This window comes from Bombina bombina, chromosome 4, assembly GCF_027579735.1.
Source record: "Bombina bombina isolate aBomBom1 chromosome 4, aBomBom1.pri, whole genome shotgun sequence".
Lineage (NCBI taxonomy): Eukaryota > Metazoa > Chordata > Amphibia > Anura > Bombinatoridae > Bombina > Bombina bombina.
This window is the reverse complement of record NC_069502.1, coordinates 9,448,390-9,476,141: the sequence shown is the minus strand read 5'-3', so window position 1 is coordinate 9,476,141 and position 27,752 is coordinate 9,448,390. Positions and strand designations below refer to the sequence as shown.

The 27,752-nt window shown below is 44.0% G+C and overlaps 1 protein-coding gene across 1 annotated transcript in view; it reads left to right on the top strand.

The window, feature by feature from the left end:
• SNX17 (sorting nexin 17) overlaps positions 1 to 21,611 on the top strand; it is a 182,998-nt gene extending 161,387 nt beyond the window's left edge. Inside the window, exon 10 of the mRNA XM_053709394.1 lies at positions 20,519 to 21,611. Coding sequence (XP_053565369.1) covers positions 20,519 to 20,638 — 120 coding nt within the window. The 3' untranslated portion in view covers positions 20,639 to 21,611. The remainder of the gene's footprint in view (positions 1 to 20,518) is intronic.
• Positions 21,612 to 27,752: the final 6,141 nt, after the last annotated feature.

The window sequence follows — 27,752 nt, the reverse complement described above, 5'->3', positions numbered from 1 at the left end:
AACCGATTGTACGACACTCTCTGACGTGGTGGACAGATCACCATCGTTTAGTTCAGGGGGCTTCTTTTGTTCTTCCGACCTGGACTGTAATTTCAACAGATGCAAGTCTGACAGGTTGGGGAGCTGTTTGGGGGTCTCTGACAGCACAAGGGGTTTGGGAATCTCAGGAGGTGAGATTACCAATCAATATTTCTCCAACATAGGTGTGTCCGGTCCACGGCGTCATCCTTACTTGTGGGATATTCTCTTCCCCAACAGGAAATGGCAAAGAGCCCAGCAAAGCTGGTCACATGATCCCTCCTAGGCTCCGCCTACCCCAGTCATTCTCTTTGCCGTTGTACAGGCAACATCTCCACGGAGATGGCTTAGAGTTTTTTAGTGTTTAACTGTAGTTTTTATTATTCAATCAAGAGTTTGTTATTTTGAAATAGTGCTGGTATGTACTATTTACTCAGAAACAGAAAAGAGATGAAGATTTCTGTTTGTATGAGGAAAATGATTTTAGCAACCGTAACTAAAATCCATGGCTGTTCCACACAGGACTGTTGAGAGCAATTAACTTCAGTTGGGGGAACAGTGTGCAGTCTCTTGCTGCTTGAGGTATGACACATTCTAACAAGACGATGTAATGCTGGAAGCTGTCATTTTCCCTATGGGATCCGGTAAGCCATGTTTATTACGATGGTAAATAAGGGCTTCACAAGGGCTTATTAAGACTGTAGACTTTTCTGGGCTAAATCGATTCATTATTAACACATATTTAGCCTTGAGGAATCATTTTATCTGGGTATATTGATATTTTAATATCGGCAGGCACTGTATTAGACACCTTATTTCTTAGGGGCTTTCCCAAAGCATAAGCAGAGCCTCATTTTCGCGCCGGTGTGGCGCACTTGTTTTTGAGAAGCATGGCATGCAGTCGCATGTGAGAGGAGCTCTGATACTTAGAAAAGACTTTCTGAAGGCGTCATTTGGTATCGTATTCCCCTTTGGGTTTGGTTGGGTCTCAGCAAAGCAGATACCAGGGACTGTAAAGGGGTTAAAGTGTTAAAACGGCTCCGGTTCCGTTATTTTAAGGGTTAAAGCTTCCAAATTTGGTGTGCAATACTTTTAAGGCTTTAAGACACTGTGGTGAAAATTTGGTGAATTTTGTACAATTCCTTCATGTTTTTTCGCAATTGCAGTAATAGAGTGTGTTCAGTTTAAAATTTAAAGTGACAGTAACGGTTTTATTTTAAAACGTTTTTTGTACTTTATTATCAAGTTTATGCCTGTTTAACATGTCTGAACTACCAGATAGACTGTGTTCTGAATGTGGGGAAGCCAGAATTCCTGTTCATTTAAATAAATGTGATTTATGTGATAATGACAATGATGCCCAAGATGATTCCTCAAGTGAGGGGAGTAAGCATCGTACTGCATCATTCCCTCCTTCGTCTACACGAGTCTTGCCCACTCAGGAGGCCCCTAGTACATCTAGCGCGCCAATACTCCTTACTATGCAACAATTAACGGCTGTAATGGATAATTCTGTCAAAAACATTTTAGCCAAAATGAACCCTTGTCAGCGTAAGCGTGGCTGCTCTGTTTTAGTTACTGAAGAGCATGACGACGCTGATATTAATATCTCTGAAGGGCCCCTAACCCAATCTGAGGGGGCCAGGGAGGTTTTGTCTGAGGGAGAAATTACTGATTCAGGGAACATTTCTCAACAGGCTGAACCTGATGTAATTGCATTTAAATTTAAGTTGGAACATCTCCGCATTCTGCTTAAGGAGGTATTATCCACTCTGGATGATTGTGAAAAGTTGGTCATCCCAGAGAAACTATGTAAAATGGACAAGTTCCTAGAGGTGCCGGGGCTCCCAGAAGCTTTTCCTATACCCAAGCGGGTGGCGGACATTGTTAATAAAGAATGGGAAAGGCCCGGTATTCCTTTCGTCCCTCCCCCCATATTTAAAAAATTGTTTCCTATGGTCGACCCCAGAAAGGACTTATGGCAGACAGTCCCCAAGGTCGAGGGAGCGGTTTCTACTTTAAACAAACGCACCACTATACCCATAGAGGATAGTTGTGCTTTCAAAGATCCTATGGATAAAAAATTAGAAGGTTTGCTTAAAAAGATGTTTGTTCAGCAGGGTTACCTTCTACAACCAATTTCATGCATTGTTTCTGGTTTGATGAGCTGATAAAGGCGCTCGATAGTGATTCTCCTCCTTATGAGGAGATTATGGACAGAATCAATGCTCTCAAATTGGCTAATTCTTTCACCCTAGACGCCACTTTGCAATTGGCTAGGTTAGCGGCTAAGAATTCTGGGTTTGCTATTGTGGCGCGCAGAGCGCTTTGGTTGAAATCTTGGTCGGCTGATGCGTCTTCCAAGAACAAGCTACTAAACATTCCTTTCAAGGGGAAAACGCTGTTTGGCCCTGACTTGAAAGAGATTATCTCTGATATCACTGGGGGTAAGGGCCACGCCCTTCCTCAGGATCGGCCTTTCAAGGCGAAAAATAGACCTAATTTTCGTCCCTTTCGTAAAAACGGACCAGCCCAAAGTGCTACGTCCTCTAAGCAAGAGGGTAATACTTCTCAAGCCAAGCCAGCTTGGAGACCAATGCAAGGCTGGAATAAGGGAAAGCAGGCCAAGAAACCTGCCACTGCTACCAAGACAGCATGAAATATTGGCCCCCGATCCGGGACCGGATCTGGTGGGGGGCAGACTCTCTCTCTTCGCTCAGGCTTGGGCAAGAGATGTTCTGGATCCTTGGGCGCTAGAAATAGTCTCCCAGGGTTATCTTCTGGAATTCAAGGGACTTCCCCCAAGGGGGAGGTTCCACAGGTCTCAGTTGTCTTCAGACCACATAAAAAGACAGGCGTTCTTACATTGTGTAGAAGACCTGTTAAAAATGGGAGTGATTCATCCTGTTCCACTAAGAGAACAAGGGATAGGGTTCTACTCCAATCTGTTCATAGTTCCCAAAAAAGAGGGAACGTTCAGACCAATCTTAGATCTCAAGATCTTAAACAAGTTTCTCAAGGTTCCATCGTTCAAGATGGAAACCATTCGAACTATTCTTCCTTCCATCCAGGAAGGTCAATTCATGACCACGGTGGATTTAAAGGATGCGTATCTACATATTCCTATCCACAAGGAACATCATCGGTTCCTAAGGTTCGCATTCCTGGACAAACATTACCAGTTCGTGGCGCTTCCTTTCGGATTAGCCACTGCTCCAAGGATTTTCACAAAGGTACTAGGGTCCCTTCTAGCGGTGCTAAGACCAAGGGGCATTGCAGTAGTACCTTACCTGGACGACATTCTGATTCAAGCGTCGTCCCTTCCTCAAGCAAAGGCTCACACGGACATCGTCCTGGCCTTTCTCAGATCTCACGGCTGGAAAGTGAACGTGGAAAAGAGTTCTCTATCCCCGTCAACAAGGGTTCCCTTCTTGGGAACAATTATAGACTCCTTAGAAATGAGGATCTTTCTAACAGAGGCCAGAAAAACAAAACTTCTAGACTCTTGTCGGATACTTCATTCCGTTCCTCTTCCTTCCATAGCTCAGTGCATGGAAGTGATCGGGTTGATGGTAGCGGCAATGGACATAGTTCCTTTTGCGCGCATTCATCTAAGACCATTACAACTGTGCATGCTCAGTCAGTGGAATGGGGACTATACAGACTTGTCTCCGAAGATACAAGTAAATCAGAGGACCAGAGACTCACTCCGTTGGTGGCTGTCCCAGGACAATCTGTCACAAGGGATGACGTTCCGCAGACCAGAGTGGGTCATTGTCACGACCGACGCCAGTCTGATGGGCTGGGGCGCGGTCTGGGGATCCCTGAAAGCTCAGGGTCTTTGGTCTCGGGAAGAATCTCTTCTACCGATAAATATTCTGGAGCTGAGAGCGATATTCAATGCTCTCAAGGCTTGGCCTCAGCTAGCGAGGACCAAGTTCATACGGTTTCAATCAGACAACATGACGACTGTTGCGTACATCAACCATCAGGGGGGAACAAGGAGTTCCCTAGCGATGGAAGAAGTGACCAAAATCATTCTATGGGCGGAGTCTCACTCCTGCCACCTGTCTGCTATCCACATCCCAGGAGTGGAAAATTGGGAAGCGGATTTTCTGAGTCGTCAGACATTGCATCCGGGGGAGTGGGAACTCCATCCGGAAATCTTTGCCCAAGTCACCCAGCGGTGGGGCATTCCAGACATGGATCTAATGGCCTCTCGTCAGAACTGCAAAGTTCCTCGCTACGGGTCCAGATCCAGGGATCCCAAGGCGGCTCTAGTGGATGCACTAGTAGCACCTTGGACCTTCAAACTAGCTTATGTGTTCCCGCCGTTTCCTCTCATCCCCAGGCTGGTAGCCAGGATCAATCAGGAGAGGGCGTCGGTGATCTTGATAGCTCCTGCGTGGCCACGCAGGACTTGGTATGCAGATCTGGTGAATATGTCATCGGCTCCACCCTGGAAGCTACCTTTGAGACGAGACCTTCTTGTTCAGGGTCCGTTCGAACATCCGAATCTGGTTTCACTCCAGCTGACTGCTTGGAGATTGAACGCTTGATTCTATCGAAGCGAGGATTCTCAGATTCTGTTATTGATACTCTTGTTCAGGCCAGAAAGCCTGTAACTAGAAAGATTTACCACAAGATTTGGAAAAAATATATCTGTTGGTGTGAATCTAAAGGATTCCCTTGGGACAAGGTTAAGATTCCTAAGATTTTATCCTTTCTTCAAGACGGATTAGAAAAAGGGTTATCTGCAAGTTCCCTGAAGGGACAGATTTCTGCCTTGTCTGTGTTACTTCACAAAAAGCTGGCAGCTGTGCCAGATGTTCAAGCTTTTGTTCAGGCTCTGGTTAGAATTAAGCCTGTTTACAAACCTTTGACTCCTCCTTGGAGTCTCAATTTAGTTCTTTCAGTTCTTCAGGGGGTTCCGTTTGAACCCTTACATTCCGTTGATATTAAGTTATTATCTTGGAAAGTTTTGTTTTTAGTTGCAATTTCTTCTGCTAGAAGAGTTTCAGAATTATCTGCTCTGCAGTGTTCTCCTCCTTATCTGGTGTTCCATGCAGATAAGGTGGTTTTACGTACTAAACCTGGTTTTCTTCCAAAAGTTGTTTCTAACAAAAACATTAACCAGGAGATTATCGTACCTTCTCTGTGTCCGAAACCAGTTTCAAAGAAGGAACGTTTGTTGCACAATTTGGATGTTGTTCGCGCTCTAAAATTCTATTTAGATGCTACAAAGGATTTTAGACAAACATCTTCCTTGTTTGTTGTTTACTCCGGTAAAAGGAGAGGTCAAAAAGCAACTTCTACCTCTCTCTCCTTTTGGATTAAAAGCATCATCAGATTGGCTTACGAGACTGCAGGACGGCAGCCTCCCGAAAGAATCACAGCTCATTCCACTAGGGCTGTGGCTTCCACATGGGCCTTCAAGAACGAGGCTTCTGTTGATCAGATATGTAGGGCAGCGACTTGGTCTTCACTGCACACTTTTTACCAAATTTTACAAGTTTGATACTTTTGCTTCTTCTGAGGCTATTTTTGGGAGAAAGGTTTTGCAAGCCGTGGTGCCTTCCATTTAGGTGACCTGATTTGCTCCCTCCCTTCATCCGTGTCCTAAAGCTTTGGTATTGGTTCCCACAAGTAAGGATGACGCCGTGGACCGGACACACCTATGTTGGAGAAAACAGAATTTATGTTTACCTGATAAATTACTTTCTCCAACGGTGTGTCCGGTCCACGGCCCGCCCTGGTTTTTTTAATCAGGTCTGATATTTTCTTTTCTTTAACTACAGTCACCACGGTACCATATGATTTCTCCTATGCAAATATTCCTCCTTAACGTCGGTCGAATGACTGGGGTAGGCGGAGCCTAGGAGGGATCATGTGACCAGCTTTGCTGGGCTCTTTGCCATTTCCTGTTGGGGAAGAGAATATCCCACAAGTAAGGATGACACCGTTGGAGAAAGTAATTTATCAGGTAAACATAAATTCTGTTTTTGGAACTCCGTGCAATTTTCAGAGCTCTTCAGTCATGGCCTCTTCTAAAGAGAGAATCGTTCATTTGTTTTCAGACAGACAATGTCACAACTGTTGCATATATCAATCATCAAGGAGGGACTCACAGTCCTCTGGCTATGAAAGAAGTATCTCGAATACTGGTATGGGCGGAATCCAGCTCCTGTCTAATTTCTGCGGTTCATATCCCAGGTATAGACAATTGGGAAGCGGATTATCTCAGTCGCCAAACGTTACATCCGGGCGAATGGTCTCTTCACCCAGAGGTATTTCTTCAGATTGTTCGAATGTGGGGACTTCCAGAAATAGATCTGATGGCTTCTCATCTAAACAAGAAACTTCCCAGGTATCTGTCCAGATCCAGGGATCCTCAGGCGGAAGCAGTGGATGCATTGTCACTTCCTTGGAAGTATCATCCTGCCTATATCTTCCCGCCTCTAGTTCTTCTTCCAAGAGTAATCTCCAAGATTCTGAAGGAATGCTCGTTTGTTCTGCTGGTGGCTCCAGCATGGCCTCACAGGTTTTGGTATGCGGATCTTGTCCGGATGGCCTCTTGCCAACCATGACAAGACCTTTTGTCGCAAGGTCCTTTTTACCATCAGGATCTCAAATCCTTAAATTTAAAGGTATGGAGATTGAACGCTTGATTCTTAGTCAAAGAGGTTTCTCTGACTCTGTGATTAATACTATGTTACAGGCCCGTAAATCTGTATCTAGGAAGATATATTATCGAGTCTGGAAGACTTATATTTCTCCAACATAGGTGTGTCCGGTCCACGGCGTCATCCTTACTTGTGGGATATTCTCTTCCCCAACAGGAAATGGCAAAGAGCCCAGCAAAGCTGGTCACATGATCCCTCCTAGGCTCCGCCTACCCCAGTCATTCTCTTTGCCGTTGTACAGGCAACATCTCCACGGAGATGGCTTAGAGTTTTTTAGTGTTTAACTGTAGTTTTTATTATTCAATCAAGAGTTTGTTATTTTAAAATAGTGCTGGTATGTACTATTTACTCTGAAACAGAAAAGAGATGAAGATTTCTGTTTGTAAGAGGAAAATGATTTTAGCAACCGTTACTAAAATCCATGGCTGTTCCACACAGGACTGTTGAGAGGAATTAACTTCAGTTGGGGGAACAGTGAGCAGTCTTTTGCTGCTTGAGGTATGACACATTCTAACAAGACGATGTAATGCTGGAAGCTGTCATTTTCCCTATGGGATCCGGTAAGCCATGTTTATTCAGAAAGTAAATAAGGGCTTCACAAGGGCTTATTAAGACTGTAGACTTTTTCTGGGCTAAATCGATTCATATATTACACATATTTAGCCTTGAGGAATCATTTAATCTGGGTATTTTGGTAAAATAATATCGGCAGGCACTGTTTTAGACACCTTATTCTTTAGGGGCTTTCCCTAATCATAGGCAGAGCCTCATTTTCGCGCCGGTATTGCGCACTTGTTTTTGAGAGGCATGACATGCAGTCGCATGTGTGAGGAGCTCTGATACATAGAATAGACTTTCTGAAGGCATCATTTGGTATCGTATTCCCCTTTGGGCTTGGTTGGGTCTCAGCAAAGCAGATACCAGGGACTGTAAAGGGGTTAAAGTTAAAAACGGCTCCGGTTCCGTTATTTTAAGGGTTAAAGCTTCCAAATTTGGTGTGCAATACTTTTAAGGCTTTAAGACACTGTGGTGAAATTTTGGTGAATTTTGAACAATTCCTTCATACTTTTTCGCAATTGCAGTAATAAAGTGTGTTCAGTTTAAAATTTAAAGTGACAGTAACGGTTTTATTTTAAAACGTTTTTTGTACTTTATCAAGTTTATGCCTGTTTAACATGTCTGAACTACCAGATAGACTGTGTTCTGAATGTGGGGAAGCCAGGGTTCCTTCTCATTTAAATAAATGTGATTTATGTGACACTGAAAATGATGCCCAAGATGATTCCTCAAGTGAGGGGAGTAAGCATGGTACTGCATCATTCCCTCCTTCGTCTACACGAGTCTTGCCCACTCAGGAGGCCCCTAGTACATCTAGCGCGCCAATACTCCTTACTATGCAACAATTAACGGCTGTAATGGATAATTCTATCAAAAACATTTTAGCCAAAATGCCCACTTATCAGCGTAAGCGCGACTGCTCTGTTTTAGATACTGAAGAGCATGAGGACGCTGATGATAATGGTTCTGAAATGCCCCTACACCAGTCTGAGGGGGCCAGGGAGGTTTTGTCTGAGGGAGAAATTTCAGATTCAGGGAAAATTTCTCAACAAGCTGAACCCGATGTGATTACATTTAAATTTAAGTTGGAACATCTCCGCGCTCTGCTTAAGGAGGTATTATCCACTCTGGATGATTGTGAGAATTTGATCATCCCAGAGAAACTATGTAAAATGGACAAGTTCCTAGAGGTCCCGGGGCTCCCAGAAGCTTTTCCTATACCCAAGCGGGTGGCGGACATTGTAAATAAAGAATGGGAAAGGCCCGGTATACCTTTCGTCCCTCCCCCCATATTTAAAAAATTGTTTCCTATGGTCGACCCCAGAAAGGACTTATGGCAGACAGTCCCCAAGGTCGAGGGAGCGGTTTCTACTTTAAACAAACGCACCACTATACCCATAGAAGATAGTTGTGCTTTCAAAGATCCTATGGATAAAAAATTAGAAGGTTTGCTTAAAAAGATGTTTGTTCAGCAAGGTTACCTTCTACAACCAATTTCATGCATTGTCCCCTGTCACTACAGCCGCGTGTTTCTGGTTCGATGAACTAGTTAAGGCGATCGATAGTGATTCTCCTCCTTATGAGGAGATTATGGACAGAATCCGTGCTCTCAAATTGGCTAATTCTTTCACCCTAGACGCCACTTTGCAATTGGCTAGGTTAGCGGCGAAAAATTCTGGGTTTGCTATTGTGGCGCGCAGAGCGCTTTGGTTGAAATCTTGGTCAGCGGATGCGTCTTCCAAGAACAAACTACTTAACATTCCTTTCAAGGGGAAAACGCTGTTTGGCCCTGACTTGAAAGAGATTATCTCTGATATCACTGGGGGTAAGGGCCACGCCCTTCCTCAGGATAGGTCTTTCAAGGCCAAAAATAAACCTAATTTTCGTCCCTTTCGTAGAAACGGACCAGCCCCAAGTGCTACGTCCTCTAAGCAAGAGGGTAATACTCCTCAAGCCAAGCCAGCCTGGAGACCAATGCAAGGCTGGAACAAGGGAAAGCAGGCCAAGAAACCTGCCACTGCTACCAAGACAGCATGAAATGTTGGCCCCCGATCCGGGACCGGATCTGGTGGGGGGCAGACTCTCTCTCTTCGCTCAGGCTTGGGCAAGAGATGTTCTGGATCCTTGGGCACTAGAAATAGTCTCCCAAGGTTATCTTCTGGAATTCAAGGGGCTTCCCCCAAGGGGGAGGTTCCACAGGTCTCAATTGTCTTCAGACCACATAAAAAGACAGGCATTCTTACATTGTGTAGAAGACCTGCTAAAAATGGGAGTGATTCATCCTGTTCCATTAGGAGAACAAGGGATGGGGTTCTACTCCAATCTGTTCATAGTTCCCAAAAAAGAGGGAACGTTCAGACCAATCTTAGATCTCAAGATCTTAAACAAGTTTCTCAAGGTTCCATCGTTCAAGATGGAAACCATTCGAACAATTCTTCCTTCCATCCAGGAAGGTCAATTCATGACCACGGTGGATTTAAAGGATGCGTATCTACATATTCCTATCCACAAGGAACATCATCGGTTCCTAAGGTTCGCATTCCTGGACAAGCATTACCAGTTCGTGGCGCTTCCTTTCGGATTAGCCACTGCTCCAAGGATTTTCACAAAGGTACTAGGGTCCCTTCTAGCGGTGCTAAGACCAAGGGGCATTGCAGTAGTACCTTACTTGGACGACATTCTGATTCAAGCGTCGTCCCTTCCTCAAGCAAAGGCTCACACGGACATAGTCCTGGCCTTTTTCAGATCTCACGGATGGAAAGTGAACGTGGAAAAGAGTTCTCTATCTCCGTCGACAAGGGTTCCCTTCTTGGGAACAATAATAGACTCCTTAGAAATGAGGATTTTTCTGACAGAGGCCAGAAAAACAAAACTTCTAAACTCTTGTCGGACACTTCATTCCGTTCCTCTTCCTTCCATAGCGCAGTGCATGGAAGTAATAGGTTTGATGGTAGCGGCAATGGACATAGTTCCTTTTGCGCGCATTCATCTAAGACCATTACAACTGTGCATGCTCAGTCAGTGGAATGGGGACTATACAGACTTGTCTCCGAAGATACAAGTAAATCAGAGGTCCAGAGACTCACTCCGTTGGTGGCTGTCCCTGGACAACCTGTCACAAGGGATGACCTTCCGCAGACCAGAGTGGGTCATTGTCACGACCGACGCCAGTCTGATGGGCTGGGGCGCGATCTGGGGATCCCTGAAAGCTCAGGGTCTTTGGTCTCGGGAAGAATCTCTTCTACCGATAAATATTCTGGAACTGAGAGCGATATTCAATGCTCTCAAGGCTTGGCCTCAGCTAGCGAAGGCCAAGTTCATACGGTTTCAATCAGACAACATGACGACTGTTGCGTACATCAACCATCAGGGGGGAACAAGGAGTTCCCTGGCGATGGAAGAAGTGACCAAAATCATTCAATGGGCGGAGACTCGCTCCTGCCACCTGTCTGCAATCCACATCCCAGGAGTGGAAAATTGGGAAGCGGATTTTCTGAGTCGTCAGACATTGCATCCGGGGGAGTGGGAACTCCATCCGGAAATCTTTGCCCAAATCACTCAACTGTGGGGCATTCCAGACATGGATCTGATGGCCTCTCGTCAGAACTTCAAGGTTCCTTGCTACGGGTCCAGATCCAGGGATCCCAAGGCGACTCTAGTAGATGCACTAGTAGCACCTTGGACCTTCAAACTAGCTTATGTATTCCCGCCGTTTCCTCTCATCCCCAGGCTGGTAGCCAGGATCCATCAGGAGAGGGCGTCGGTGATCTTGATAGCTCCTGCGTGGCCACGCAGGACTTGGTATGCAGATCTGGTGAATATGTCATCGGCTCCACCATGGAAGCTACCTTTGAGACGAGACCTTCTTGTTCAAGGTCCGTTCGAACATCCGAATCTGGTCTCACTCCAGCTGACTGCTTGGAGATTGAACGCTTGATTTTATCAAAACGAGGGTTCTCAGATTCTGTTATTGATACTCTTGTTCAGGCCAGAAAGCCTGTAACTAGAAAAATTTACCACAAAATATGGAAAAAATATATCTGTTGGTGTGAATCTAAAGGATTCCCCTGGGACAAGGTAAAGATTCCTAAGATTCTATCCTTTCTCCAAGAAGGATTGGAGAAAGGATTATCTGCAAGTTCCTTGAAGGGACAGATTTCTGCCTTGTCTGTGTTACTTCACAAAAAGCTGGCAGCTGTGCCAGATGTTCAAGCCTTTGTTCAGGCTCTGGTTAGAATCAAGCCTGTTTACAAACCTTTGACTCCTCCTTGGAGTCTCAACTTAGTTCTTTCAGTTCTTCAGGGGGTTCCGTTTGAACCCTTACATTCCGTTGATATTAAGTTATTATCTTGGAAAGTTTTGTTTTTGGTTGCAATTTCTTCTGCTAGAAGAGTTTCAGAATTATCTGCTCTGCAGTGTTCTCCTCCTTATCTGGTGTTCCATGCAGATAAGGTGGTTTTACGTACTAAACCTGGTTTTCTTCCAAAAGTTGTTTCTAACAAAAACATTAACCAGGAGATAGTCGTGCCTTCTTTGTGTCCGAAACCAGTTTCGAAGAAGGAACGTTTGTTGCACAATTTGGATGTTGTTCGCGCTCTAAAATTCTATTTAGATGCTACAAAGGATGTTAGACAAACATCTTCCTTGTTTGTTGTTTATTCTGGTAAAAGGAGAGGTCAAAAAGCAACTTCTACCTCTCTCTCTTTTTGGATTAAAAGCATCATCAGATTGGCTTACGAGACTGCCGGACGGCAGCCTCCTGAAAGAATCACAGCTCATTCCACTAGGGCTGTGGCTTCCACATGGGCCTTCAAGAACGAGGCTTCTGTTGATCAGATATGTAGGGCAGCGACTTGGTCTTCACTGCACACTTTTACCAAATTTTACAAGTTTGATACTTTTGCTTCTTCTGAGGCTGTTTTTGGGAGAAAGGTTTTGCAAGCCGTGGTGCCTTCCATTTAGGTGACCTGATTTGCTCCCTCCCTTCATCCGTGTCCTAAAGCTTTGGTATTGGTTCCCACAAGTAAGGATGACGCCGTGGACCGGACACACCTATGTTGGAGAAAACAGAATTTATGTTTACCTGATAAATTACTTTCTCCAACGGTGTGTCCGGTCCACGGCCCCGCCCTGGTTTTTTAATCAGGTCTGATAATTTATTTTCTTTAACTACAGTCACCACGGTATCATATGGTTTCTCCTATGCAAATATTCCTCCTTAACGTCGGTCGAATGACTGGGGTAGGCGGAGCCTAGGAGGGATCATGTGACCAGCTTTGCTGGGCTCTTTGCCATTTCCTGTTGGGGAAGAGAATATCCCACAAGTAAGGATGACGCCGTGGACCGGACACACCGTTGGAGAAAGTAATTTATCAGGTAAACATAAATTCTGTTTTCTTGGTGTCTTTCTCATCATTTTTCCTGGCATTCTTTTAGAATTCCGAGAATTTTACAGTTTCTTCAGGATGGTTTGGATAAAGGTTTGTCTGCAAGTTCCTTGAAAGGACAAATCTCTGCTCTTTCTGTTCTTTTTCACAGAAAGATTGCTAATCTTCCTGATATTCATTGTTTTGTACAAGCTTTGGTTCGTATAAAACCTGTTATTAAGTCAATTTCTCCTCCTTGGAGTTTGAATTTGGTTCTGGGGGCTCTTCAAGCTCTTCCGTTTGAACCTATGCATTCATTGGACATTAAATTACTTTCTTGGAAAGTTTTGTTTCTTTTGGCCATCTCTTCTGCTAGAAGAGTTTCTGAATTATCTGCTATTTCTTGTGAGTCTCCTTTTCTGATTTTTCATCAGGATAAGGCGGTGTTACGAACTTCTTTTAAATTTTTACCTAAGGTTGTGAATTCTAACAACATTAGCAGAGAAATTGTGGTTCCTTCATTATGTCCTAATCCTAAGAATTCTAAGGAGAAATCATTGCATTCTTTGGATGTAGTTAGAGCTTTGAAATATTATGTTGAAGCTACTAAGAATTTCCAAAAGACTTCTAGTCTATTTGTTATCTTTTCCGGTTCTAGGAAAGGTCAGAAGGCCTCTGCCATTTCTTTGGCATCTTGGTTGAAATCTTTAATTCATCATGCTTATGTCGAGTCGGGTAAAACTCCGCCTCAAAGGATTACAGCTCATTCTACTAGGTCAGTTTCTACTTCCTGGGCGTTTAGGAATGAAGCTTCGGTTGATCAGATTTGCAAAGCAGCAACTTGGTCTTCTTTGCATACTTTTACTAAATTCTACCATTTTGATGTGTTTTCTTCTTCTGAAGCAGTTTTTGGTAGAAAAGTACTTCAGGCAGCTGTTTCAGTTTGATTCTTCTGCTTATAATTTCAGTTTTTTTCATTATAAGATTTAAACTTTATTTTGGGTGTGGATTATTTTCAGCGGAATTGGCTGTCTTTATTTTATCCCTCCCTCTCTAGTGACTCTTGCGTGGAAGATCCACATCTTGGGTAGTCATTATCCCATACGTCACTAGCTCATGGACTCTTGCTAATTACATGAAAGAAAACATAATTTATGTAAGAACTTACCTGATAAATTCATTTCTTTCATATTAGCAAGAGTCCATGAGGCCCACCCTTTTTTGTGGTGGTTATGATTTTTTGTATAAAGCACAATTATTCCAATTCCTTATTTTTTATGCTTTCGCACTTTTTGTCTTATCACCCCACTTCTTGGCTATGCGTTAAACTGATTTGTGGGTGTGGTGAGGGGTGTATTTGTAGGCATTTTGAGGTTTGGGAAACTTTGCCCCTCCTGGTAGGAATGTATATCCCATACGTCACTAGCTCATGGACTCTTGCTAATATGAAAGAAATGAATTTATCAGGTAAGTTCTTACATAAATTATGTTTTTGCGCTCTTTTTTTCTATCTGAAGTATTGCGCCGTTTTTTATTGGGGCCACTCACGTGACCCGTACTTCCGTTTTTTACAGAGCGGAGCTGTGGAGATTGATAGCGATCTTCTTCTGTCAGAGTTACAGTGCTGGGAGCTAAGATGTGAAATCTCTTCTAGGAGTTTCTCTATATAGCTAAGTAATCTTCTTTCAGGTTAGTCTAAAAGGAGAAGAAATATCTGATAGGAGATCCGTTTTTTCCCTTTGCTAGTGGGGTGTTCCTCTTGGCTGGTAGGAGCCTCAGGCAATCTGAGGTGTTTCTTTTTTATTCTCCAACGTATTTACTGTTTAAATTCTCTACCTTGCTTTTTATTTCATTTGATAATTAAAAGTTTTATTTCCCTTATTTGCTGATTTTATTTCTAATAGTGGGACTTTAACACCTTAGCATGGACTCTGAATATAATCATTCCATTTCTATGGATAAATGTTTATTATGCTTAGAGGCCCAGATTGTTCTTCCAATGAAATTTTGTTCCTCTTGTTTTTCTAAAACTTTAAGATAAATTTCTTCCTTCTGAGCTGTCTCTCAGGATTATGCTGTGCGTGACATGCCTCAGCTTTCTCCTCAAACTTCCCAAGCCTTAGTTGTTTCTCATACTGTGCCTTTTGTGTCCTCTCAACCACCTGGGGGTGTTTATTTACCTGGGGATTTTGCTGCTCAGGTTTCCTCTGCAGTAACAGCAGCTTTATTAGCTTTTCCTTCCTTGGGTAAGCACAAGAGAAAATCTAAACGTGTGCCTGATACTAAGGCTTCTGACTCTAGAACTGCATTAGCCATTATTGATCAGTTGTCTGATGAGGAGAATATTTCAGTAGCTTCTGAAGGTGAGATCTAAGACTCTGACACTTCAGCAGAAAAAAATTCAGATTCTGAAGAAGTAAATTTTAGATTTAAGCTTGAACACCTCCGGTTACTATTGAATGAGGTCCTACTTTAGACGACTCTGAACCTTCGGTTGCTGCCAACCCTACTAAGTCTTCTAAACTGGATAGAATTTTCTCCATCTGGTCCAAGGAAGATGTCTGAGATTATAGCTCAGGAATGGGATAAGCCAGTGGTTCCTTTTTCCCCTTCCCCGGTTTTTAAAAAGATGTTTCCTCTTGCTGATTCGTGACTCATGGTGCACTGTACCTAAGGTAGAAGGAGCTATTTCCACTTTAGCTAAGAGAACTACCATTCCTATAGAGGATAGTTGCTCTTTTAAGGACCCAATGGACAAGAAGCTAGCTAGAGGCTTACATAAAAAAGATGTATGTTCATCAAGGACTACAGTGGCAACCACTAGCAAGTATTGCTACGGTTGCAGGAGCTGCATCTTATTGGTGTGATGCATTGTCTGATCTCATTACACAGGGAACTACAGTAGAGGAGATCCAGGATAGGATCAAATCTCTCAAATTGGCCATTACTTTTATCTGTGATGCCAATATGCAGATAATTCGCCTGGGAGCTAATGTCTAGCTTCACGGTACTAACCTACAGGGCTCTGTGGTTAAAATCTTGGGCTGCCGATGTTTCTTCTAAGGCCAAGCTTTTGGCTTTACCCTACAAGGGAAAGACTTTGTTTGGACCTGGTCTAGCAGAGATAATTTCAGAGATTACAGGTGGAAAGTGATCTTTCCTACCTCAGGACAAGAAAAATAGACCTAGAGGTCATCAGACCTCTAATTTGTGTTCCTTTTGTAACTTTAAGGAACCAAAGTCCCCCTCTTCCAAACCAGATCAACCCAGATCTTCTTGGAAATTCAACCAGCTCTGGAACAAGGAAAAACAAACCAAGAAGCCTTCTGCTGACTCTAAATCAGCATGAAGGTTCCGCCCCCGATTCCAGTGTGGATCTGGTGGGGGGGCAGGCTTTCTCTTTTTTTGTCAAGCCTGGATATGAGATGTCCCAGACCCTTGGACGGTCGACATAATACCCCAGGGTTACAGGATGGGATTCAAGTCTTGCCCTCCAAGGGGCAGATTTCTACTGTCAAGACTGTCCTCAAACCAAATAAAGGAGGCCTTCTTAAACTGTTTAAAAGACCTATTTTTATATTCTTGGAGTTATTGTTCCTGTCCCTCTAGCAGAACAGGGTCTAGGATTCTATTCAAATCTATTTGTGGTTCCCAAAAAGGAGGGAACTTTTTGGCCCATTCTAGACCTCGTGTCTCAACAAATTCCTCAAGGTTCTGTCCTTCAAGATGGAAACTATTTGTTCCATTTTTCCTTTGGTACAGGAAGATCAATTTATGATGACCATAGACCTTAAGGATGCATACCTTCATGTTCCCATTCACAGGGAACACCATCAGTATCTGAGGTTTGCATTTCTGGACAAGCACTTCCAATTTGTTGCGCTTTCATTTGGTCTAGCCACGGTTTCTGGGGGCGCTATTGGCTGTGATCAGATCCCAGGGAATTGCTGTGGCTCCTTATCGAGACAACATCTTGGTTCAGGTGTCTTCAACTAGCCCAATCTCATACAGAGATGCTGTTGTCTTTTCTTCATTCCCATGGGTGGAAGGTGAATTTGGAAAAAGAGTTCTCATGTTCCATCTACCAAGGTGTGTTTTCTGGGAACTATAATAGATTCCCCATCTATGAAGATTTTTCTGACTGAGGTCATAAAAGACAAGATTCTTGCTTCCTGCCTTTTTCTCCAGTCTGCCTTCCGTCCATCTGTAACGCAGTTCATGGAGGTGATTGGTCTGATGGTGGCATCCATGGACATCATTCCTTTTGCACGGTTCCATCTTCGACTGCTGCAGCTTTGTATGCTCTGTCAATGGAACAGAGATCATTCGGATTTATCTCAGAGGATAAATCTGGACCCTCTAACAAGAGACTCTCTCTTATGGTGGCTGTCACAGGAACATCTGTCTCTGGGCACTTGCTTTCTGAGACCTTCTTGGGAAATTGTGACTACGGACGCCAGCCTATCAGGCTGGGGAGCTGTTTGGGGCCCTCTAAAGGCTCAGGGCCTGTGGTCTCGGGAAGAGTCCGCTCTCCCCATAAACATCTTGGAGTTGAGAGCTATCCTAATGCTCTATCAGCGTGGCCTCAACTGTCTTTTGTCCAGTTTATAAGATTCCAATCGGACAATATCACCTCAGTGTCTTACATCAACCACCAGGGAGGGCCTCTGAGTTCCTTAGCCATGAAGGTGACTTGCATTCTTCAGTGGGCGGAAGCCCACAATTGTCTCCTATCTGCCATCCACATCCCAGGAGAGGACAACTGGGAAGCGTATTTTCTGAGCAGACAGACCTTTCATCCCGGGGAGTGGGCTCTCCATCCAGAAGTGTTCTCTAAGATAACCTTCAAGTGGGGGGTTCCAGAGTTGCATATGATGGGATCCCGACAAAACGCCAAAGTTCCAAGGTATGGTTCAAGGTCAAGAGTTCCTCATGCCGTTCTGATACATGCTCTAGGGATTCCTTGGAGGTTTTCTCTGGCTTAACTTGAGTGTGTGAGAGAGAGAGGCGGGAGTGTGTGTGAGAGGCGGGAGTGTGTGTGAGAGGCGGGAGTGTGTGTGAGAGGCGGGAGTGTGTGTGTGTGAGAGGCGGGAGTGTGTGTGAGAGAGAGGCGGGAGTGTGTGTGAGAGAGAGGCGGGAGTGTGTGTGAGAGAGAGGCGGGAGTGTGTGAGAGAGAGGCGGTGTGTGTGTGAGAGAGAGGCGGGAGTGTGTGTGAGAGAGAGGCGGGAGTGTGTGTGAGAGAGAGGCGGGAGTGTGTGTGAGAGGCGGGAGGAGTGTGTGTGAGAGGCGGGAGGAGTGTGTGTGAGAGGCGGGAGGAGTGTGTGTGAGAGGCGGGAGGAGTGTGTGTGAGAGGCGGGAGGAGTGTGTGTGAGAGGCGGGAGGAGTGTGTGTGAGAGGCGGGAGGGGTGTGTGTGAGAGGCGGGAGGGGTGTGTGTGAGAGGCGGGAGGGGTGTGTGTGAGAGGCGGGAGGAGTGTGTGTGTGAGGCGGGAGGAGTGTGTGTGAGAGGCGAGAGGAGTGTGTGTGAGAGGGGAGAGGAGTGTGTGTGAGAGGGGAGAGGAGTGTGTGTGAGAGGGGAGAGGAGTGTGTGAGAGGGGAGAGGAGTGTGTGTGAGAGGGGAGAGGAGTGTGTGTGAGAGGGGAGAGGAGTGTGTGTGAGAGGGGAGAGGAGTGTGTGTGAGAGGGGAGAGGAGTGTGTGTGAGAGGGAGAGGAGTGTGTGTGAGAGGGAGAGGAGTGTGTGTGTGTGTGTGTGTGTGTGTGTGTGAGAGAGGGGAGTGTGTGTGTGTGAGAGAGAGGGGAGTGTGTGTGTGTGAGAGAGAGGGGAGTGTGTGTGTGTGTGAGAGAGGCGGGAGTGTGTGAGAGAGAGAGGCGGGAGTGTGTGAGAGAGAGAGGCGGGAGTGTGTGAGAGAGAGAGGCGGGAGTGTGTGAGAGAGAGAGGCGGGAGTGTGTGAGAGAGAGAGGCGGGAGTGTGTGAGAGAGAGAGAGAGGCGGTAGTGTGTGAGAGAGAGAGTCGGGAGTGTGTGTGTGTGAGAGAGAGTCGGGAGTGTGTGTGTGTGAGAGAGAGTCGGGAGTGTGTGTGTGAGAGAGAGTCGGGAGTGTGTGTGTGAGAGAGAGTCGGGAGTGTGTGTGTGAGAGAGAGTCGGGAGTGTGTGTGTGAGAGAGAGTCGGGAGTGTGTGTGTGAGAGAGAGTCGGGAGTGTGTGTGTGAGAGAGAGTCGGGAGTGTGTGTGTGAGAGAGAGTCGGGAGTGTGTGTGTGAGAGAGAGTCGGGAGTGTGTGTGTGAGAGAGAGTCGGGAGTGTGTGTGAGAGAGAGTCGGGAGTGTGTGTGTGAGAGAGAGTCGGGAGTGTGTGTGTGAGAGAGAGTCGGGAGTGTGTGTGTGAGAGAGAGAGTCGGGCGTGTGTGTGAGAGAGAGTGTCGGGCGTGTGTGTGAGAGAGAGTGTCGGGCGTGTGTGTGAGAGAGAGTGTCGGGCGTGTGTGTGAGAGAGAGAGGCGGGCGTGTGTGTGAGAGAGAGAGGCGGGCGTGTGTGTGAGAGTCGGGAGTGTGTAAGAGAGAGAGAGAGAGTCGGTTGTGTGTGAGAGAGAGAGAGTGAGAGTCGGTTGTGTGTGAGAGAGAGAGTGAGAGTCGGTTGTGTGTGAGAGAGAGAGTGAGAGTCGGTTGTGTGTGAGAGAGAGAGTCGGTTGTGTGTGAGAGAGAGAGAGAGAGTCGGTTGTGTGTGTGAGAGAGAGAGAGTCGGTTGTGTGTGTGTGAGAGAGAGAGAGTCGGTTGTGTGTGTGTGAGAGAGAGTCGGTTGTGTGTGTGAGAGAGAGAGAGAGTCGGTTGTGTGTGTGTGTGAGAGAGAGAGTCGGTTGTGTGTGTGTGTGAGAGAGAGAGAGAGAGAGTCGGTTGTGTGTGTGTGAGAGATAGAGAGAGTCGGTTGTGTGTGTGTGTGAGAGAGAGAGAGAGAGTCGGTTGTGTGTGTGTGAGAGAGAGAGAGAGAGAGTCGGTTGTGTGTGTGTGTGTGTGAGAGAGAGAGTCGGTTGTGTGTGTGTGTGAGAGAGAGAGTCGGTTGTGTGTGTGAGAGAGAGAGGCGCGAGGGGAGATTCTTTTTAACCCTGTTAAAGGAATAATAAAGACAAATAGGCAATTCTTACAGAGATCTTTTTGTTTCATGTTAAAGGGACATGAAACGCACATTCCTTTCCTATGGCATGGAGAGTCCATGATTTCATTCCAATTACTAGTGGGAATTCAACTCCTGGCCAGCAGGAAGAGGCAAAGAGCACCCAAGCAGAATTGTTAAGTGTCACTTCCCTTAGCCATAATCCCCAGTCATTCTCTTTGCCACTATCACTGGAGGATGTGCGAAGATAGTGTCTGAAAAAAATTAATCTTTTAATGGGTACTTTTCCCTGCAAGCAAGGATTGGGGCAATGCTGTGTCCATGTCAATCTCTAGTAAGATTAATGGTGGCTTTTAGCAGTTGGAGGTCGGTGAGGTAGTCCTTACTTTAACAATTTATGCTACCCCCACTGTAAAAAAACAGAGTTTCTTGTATCTTCTTATCTGTCTTATGTGTTTATGCTCAGCAGGAGAGCGATCTTCTCTAGGCCCTGAGGATCACTACTGTCTCTCTGTCTTTTATGTGTTTATGCTCAACAGGAGAGGCATAGCGAGAAATCACACAAAATCTTTGGGGGTTCTAATTGAGCAATATATTTGCAATACATTTGTCTGTCCTTCACACCCAGAACCCTATATAGAACAGCTCCCTCATTAAAATGTGCCATTCTGTGTACTGATAAGACATCTTAGATCATCTTGCAAGAGTGGAGAGCTTTAGATCATCTGGCCCTAGGTGAGAACCAAACACACTGTATACGTATCTAACTGTATCTGTCATATTGTGTCTCCACAGAGTAAGCTCAGCTCAGTCAGCCTCCGCGGAATCAGCAACTCCAGCTCTGCCAATGATATGAGTTCTGATGACTTCCACGGCAATTACGCCTTTGAGGGTATAGGAGATGAGGACCTGTGAAGGGGAAAGCTCATTAGCTGCAGCAGACCACGCAAAGGTCACTTTACTTAGAAGATGCCTGTATCTCCCAATGGAGGCACCAGTCCTGCCCGTGCCATCAAAATGCTTTACCAAGACAATGGGATGTAGGGGCATGCGTTAAAACAACAGCATCATGAATACCATGTAGCTCATCCCGCACTAGATGGCTGCTGCAGTAATATGACTTTGGCTCTCTGTATCTAGAGCTCAGCTTGCACATGTAACCCAGATATTTGCACACACAGGAGGTGAGAGAGAAGTTCTTTTGGCTGAGACATGGAGAGCGCACCACGGTTTCCTCTTGTGTCTTCTGTAGTATTTAGGCATTACTGGCTCACATAACTCACAGGTGGCTTCTTCTGTAGTGTAATTGTCAGTAGCCTGATTTGTGGTACTCAGGATGCCAATCTGACCAAATTCTAACCGACATGTAAATGAGGTGCCAATGCGCCGCCTGCTGCAGCCGTTTCCTCGTTGTATGAGGCCTCACAGCACTAATTATAGTATACGCACTAGTGACTTTAGACATTGCGAGTGGTCAGGGTGATAGTAACCTAACTACCCTGTGCCTTTTTCTTATTAGAAACCTTAATCTTTTATAAAAGGCCAAAATGTGAGCATATTTCTCTTTTTAACCTGGAGCAGGAAGCTGCTCGGTGAATGAAGGGTAAAATGTGTTTTCATGCTGTGTCAGATTTGCCAAATTAGTGTTAATTCTATATGTACATATATAAATATTTCCTCTTTTCTTTGCACATAAAGTGATTCAATTAGCTTTTTTTTTACTGAGGAGCCACAGTACGGAGCAGACATTAATCATTTCCATAGACATTTAATTAACTTCTTACTGCAAATGTAGAGCGGCCATCTTGCTATGTTTACAGATCAAGTCTTGATGAATGATATATAAAGTTTACAAATTGCTAATGACATAAAAAAAAACTTTGATCCATGTGTTCAGTTTTATTTCTATTGTGAATTCCTCACACCTCATACAACAAAAGGAAGGTAAGCTGCACTGTGATCAAATGGTGTGTACAATACACAGACTGATAGAGACGTGACAGAAAAGGAAATTTATTCTTACCTGATAAATTTGTTTCTTTTACAATACAATGAGTCCACGGATTTCATCCTTACTTGTGGGATATCGCCTCCTGGTCAGCAGGAGGAGGCAAAGAGCACCACAGCAGAGCTGTATATATAGCTCCTCCCTTCCCTCCCACTCCAGTCATTCGACCGAAGTTAGGAAGAGAAAGGAAAAGCCAAGGTGCAGAGGTGACTGAAGTTTAACAAAATTAAAGACCTGTCTTAGAAAAACAGGGCAGGCCATGGACTCATCGTATCGTAAAAGAAACAAATTTATCAGGTAAGAATAAATTTCCTTTTCTTTTACAAGATAAGATGAGTCCACGTATTTCATCCTTACTTGTGGGATACAATACCAAAGCTATAGTACACGGATGAAATGGGAGGGAAAAGACAGGTAACCTAAACAGAAGGCACCACTGCTTGAAGAACTGTTCTCCCGAAAACAGCCTCAGACGAGGCAAAAGTATCAAATTTGGAAAAAGTGTGAAGAGAAGACCAAGTTGCAGCTTTGCAAATCTGTTCAACAGAAGCACCATTTTTGAATGCCCATGAGGAAGCCACAGCCCTAGTGGAATGAGCCGTAATTTGTTCAGGAGGCTGCCGTCCAGCAGTCTCATATGCAAAACGGATGATACTCTTCAGCCAAAATGAGAGAGAGGTAGCCGTAGCTTTCTGACCCCTACGCTTCCCAGAAAACACAACAAACACGGAAGACGATTGACTAAACTCCTTAGTCGCCTGTAAGTAAAACTTCAAGACACGGACCACGTCCAAATTATGTAACAGCCGCTCCTTCTTAGAAGAAGGATTAGGACACAAGGAAGGAACAACAATTTCCTGATAAATATTCTTAATTGAAAACAACCTTAGGAAAAAAACTAGGTTTAGTTCGTAACACCACCTTATCTGAATGGAAAAGAAGATGAGGAGAATCACATTGTAATGCCGAAAGCTCATCTACTCTGCGAGCAGAAGAAATAGCAACCAAAAACACAACTTTCCAAGATAACAACTTAATATCTAAGGAATGCATAGGTTCAAACAGAACCCCTTGAAGAACTCTAAGAACTAAATTTAAACTCCAAGGAGGAGTTAGAGGTCCAAATACAGACCCTATTCTAGTCAGAGCCTGACAAAAGGATTGTACATCTGGAACATCTGCCAGACGTTTGTGTAACAAAAAAGACAAAGCAGAAAACTGTCCCTTTAGGGAACTAGCGGATAACCCCTTCTCCAATTCTTCTTGGAGAAAGGACAAAATTCTGGGAATCCTTACCCTACTCCTTGAGTAACCCCTGGATTCACACCAAGAAAGAAAATTACGCCATATTTTATGGTAAATCTTCCAAATAACAGGCTTACATGCCTGAATTAAGGTATCTATGACCGAATCAAAGAAACCTCGCTTGCATAGATCAAGCATCCAACCCCCAAGCAATCCGCTTCAGAGAAACTAGATTAGGGTGAAGAACGGACCCTGAGAAGACATTCCTACTCAACGGATGAGTTCAAGGTTACAGAGATGACATGGTCAGCAAATTAGCATACCAAAGCCTGCGAGACCACGCAGAGGCGAGGAGAAGCACCGATGCTTTCTCCTATTTGATCAAAACAAACCCCCGGCAAAAAAACGCAACAGGGAAAAAAGAGATCCTAGGCTGAAGACCAAAGAACTGCCAAGGCAGTTATCAGCTCGGACTGGGGCCCCTGGACCCGTATCCCAAAAACTAGGCACTCAGACAAGATGCCATGATATCCAACTCCTGCCGACCCCATTTGAAAATCAGGTAGGAGATACTCCCGGATGGAGATCCCACTCTCCTGGATGAAAGACTGTTTACTCAGAAAATCCGCTTCCCAAGTGTCCACCCCTAGGACATGGATCCCCGAAAGAAAGATAAAAATGAAACTGGGCCGAAGCCAACTGAGGCTAGAATAGAAGAGACTTGAAGCTCGCTCTCAGTTGTAGGAAATCGAAGAATAGACTCCGCTGGAGTCTGCGAAACACGTACCCCGGGACAGGTGATCCAGAGACAACCACCATAGAAAAGAGTCCCTTTTCTCCTGCTTCAGAGTTAAACGAGGAGATAAGCTGGCATGGAATCCGTTCCATTGCCTGAGCATGCTCAACTGCATAGGTCTGAAGTGGAACGAACAAACAGAAATTTAAGAGCCACAAGGCGCTGTTCATGTTATCAACCTCTGAAGGATGAAAGGTGGAGTGGACCTCACCAGGGATTGAACCTGCAACCCTCGGGTATTCAGAGCTCAGCCACAGTGCCATAGCATGCTGAGCTATCTGTACAGCTAACGTCCAGTCCGTCACCATCAGCCCGAATACCACTATGTACTGAGCCACTGAAGGCCGAGAAGTGGGCTGAAGGCCCAGACCAGAAATGATATACCTTTATTTCCTGACCTCAGTCAGAAAAATCTTAATGGATGGGGAATCTGTCACGATTCCCAAAAAGCTACCCTTGTGCTTGAGACAAAGGAACACCTTTCTAAAGTCACCCTCCACCCGTGAGCTCACGGGAATAATACCACGGCCGTGGAAATCTTGCTTGCTGTAAGAATGACTCCTGGACTAAGATATTAGTCAGAGAGGACGTCATTGCAATGCCCTGTAAGAACTCGGAACTGTGGCAAAACCGAAAGCAAAGGCCACGAACGGAAGTGGTTGTCCATAAAGGCAAACCCGAGACGAATCTCGTGAACGGCACAGGAAGGTACTTAACCCTTAATCCACCGTTGACATAAATTGACCCTCTAGAATCAAGGGAAAAATTATCCAGATCTTGTATCCAAGTACTAACCGGCCCTGCTTAGCTTCCGAGATCAGACTAGATCAGGCGCATTCAGGGTGGTGTGGCCGAAGGCTCAATATTAGAACTGGAACAATCACCTCAGGTCTGAGAGGTCTCTTATGCAGTGTAAGGATGTCTCTCCCTTTGTCTGATCCTCAGACAACCTAGAAAGCAGAAAACTGCCCCTGAGAGGAAAACATTTGAGCTTGAAACCAAACTAAAGCGAAAACGGAAGCCAGCCCCCTACAGGATCCATCCCGGACCGGAGCATGTTTCCCATGCTGTCTTTGATCCAACAGCAGGCTATGCGTTCACCAAAAGCTTAGTCATAGAACACATAGCCATAAAAACAAGGCTCTAACCATAAGATATCAAGAGCCGTAACAGAGCCACCTACGCTCCTAGTTTTATAACTGGAAGGGAAGAAATTGAAATAAAAGAATTAGCCAACATGCCGCCACACCAGTGACGGCAGCAAAGTACACAGATAGTTGCCATTGTAAACACTGGTGTGTGTCCCATAATTAAAGTTAAAGACTGAACAGGGTGAGGGGAGCTATATGTGTGAAGAATAACACAATAAAATTTAGAACAAAGAATTATATAATAGGCAAATATAATAGGCGAATAATGTATCTTAAATTAAAATTTACATTTATTTAAAATAAAAATATATAAAAAAACATTGGTATAGAGCTCTAATACCATATAAAAATAGTATTGTTTGATAAGTACTGGTGTACCGTTTACAATATACACAATATAATGAAATAAAAACAATTTCTCTAAATACAGGATTTTCAGGTATGAACGTTCAATTTGAGCAATGTATTTTGGAGAAAGTCTTGTGTTTCAATATAATATCTTGTGCCCAAAGGTCTTAGTATAGTGCTCCGTTATTCTGGAGGGAATTGAGTGTTTATAACTTAAGACAGACTTTGTGATTTTATCCTGTTAAAGTTAGGCTGGGCATATACGAGTACTCACGTTTAGAAGAAGTGTCCAGAATTATCAAGCTCTCTGGTTGGCTTACAAATACCATAAACAAAGCATATGATTGGTTAAGAGTGCTCAGCCCTTATGTTGAATAAAAAAGGAGAGCAAAATGAAAAACTCTTGAATGTTTTGCGGTATTGTAATGTGAAGAAATCTTTTTGAGGACGGTTTCAGTGTGGAGTTTGTAGTAGGTAATACTGATGATATCCTTTTTAAAAGTGAGATGACACAGGATTTTTTCTTTGTAAGATGACACCGAATTTTTTCTTTTTCGGGCTGGGGCGATCTTACAGTCAGTGTGTATCAAGAAACTTCTGATGGATACAATGTCTCTTCAGAAAGGTTGCAGCTGAATACCTCCTTGAGGTTTGCTGGAATGTCCGTTTAGATGGACAAGTGTCCGTTGGTCTTTGAGACTGTATACCCTAATTGGTGGTTGGAGCTTTTTGAAACTCTCATAGGGTTTGCAGGAGTTTCTAAAAGACTTAAAATCCAGATGTGGGGTCTTGAACGGATAAGATCTAGTCCGTAATCCGGTTGACTGCTGTGAAAATCCTGAATATTAGGAACGCTGGAAGCTTTGTACCTTAGTAAGGTCTTTAGGCGTCTCAGGTTGTCGTGGTTTTCAGGTTATGTCTGTTGCGCTAGCTTGGTCTAAGCGCTGTCGAGTTTCTGTGGCTTCTTGCCAACTGTAAGCTTCTGAAAACTTGGCTTTTGGTGGTACCCAAATTGCTGTCAGTTGTGTGAATTTGGGGTACACACTCGGGAGGGCAAATCTACGCGTTTCGGCCTTGGCCTTTATCAAGATGCCCTGGGAGTGTTTGCGTTCAGTTTAAAAAGGGTTTGAGTGTGTCCCTATTGGATGATTTCGAAAAGTATTGGCCTATCAACACGGTTATTTTGTCCGTGGATTTGAACGATACAATTGGTACACATTTTAATTACATCGGTCAAGAGAAACATTTTGTTATATAAAAACATTTTGTTATATAATAATTTGTTTAATTATTTGTTCTAAAAGTGAGTTCAGGTTAAGTTAAATTAATATAGTGGGGGGAAAACAGGATATCGATAAATTGGATCAAAACAAATAAATATATTAACTGGAACATGACCCAAAAAGAATTAAAAATAATAAAAGACCTGAAAAACAACAAAGATGTCACCATAAAGCCCGCAGATAAGGGTGGAGGGATCGTCCTTATGGACACCTCTTTCTATTTAGAAGAATCATATAGACTCCTACACGACCAAACGACATATAAAAAACTTAAGTCCAATCCTATAAAATATCAAACAACAAAATTAGGAGACCTTCTAAGACAAGCATTAGATTTAGGGCTATTAACAAAAAATGATTTTGATTTCCTTAACATTAATAATCCCATTTCTCCTACCTTTTACATACTCCCTAAAATCCATACAAACTTGACCAAACCCCCCGGACGAACTATCATATCAGGTATAGGATCCCTGACATCTAACCTTTCACAATATGTTGACTTCTTTTTGCAAACTTATGTTTTACAATTACCATCCTACCTTAAAGATGCCACCCAACTACTCAATATTCTGAAAAATTTATCCTGGGAAGATAATTTCCTTTTAGTTACATGCGATGTTAATTCGCTCTACACTAACATTGATCACCAAAAAGGACTAAAAGCTATAAAATTTTTCCTAGATAAAGATCCCGATCTAAATAAGGAACAAAACAAATTTTTACTTGACTGTATTAACTTTATATTATACAATAATTCTTTCCTATTCAATGAAGAAATCTTTCTACAACAAAGAGGGACTGCGATGGGCACAAGGTTCGCCCCCAGTTACGCAAACTTATTTATGGGATATTTTGAGAACAACTATATTAATTCTAGTCCCTGGGGGGCAAACCTTGTGCTCTACTATCGCTATATAGATGACCTATTCATAGTCTGGAAGGATGAACCAGAACTATTAGAACTATTTTTAGAAGATATAAATAATAACACACTAGGCCTCAGTTTCACCCATGAATATAGTACTAATATTATTCACTTTCTAGATATAGAGAGAGAAATAAAAGTTAAGATGATTACAACAAAGACATTCTTCCAAAAAACTGATGCAAATAACTATATACATAATAACAGCTGTCACTTAACTAAATGGAAAACAAACATCCCCAAGAACCAATTTATCAGAATTAGGAAAAA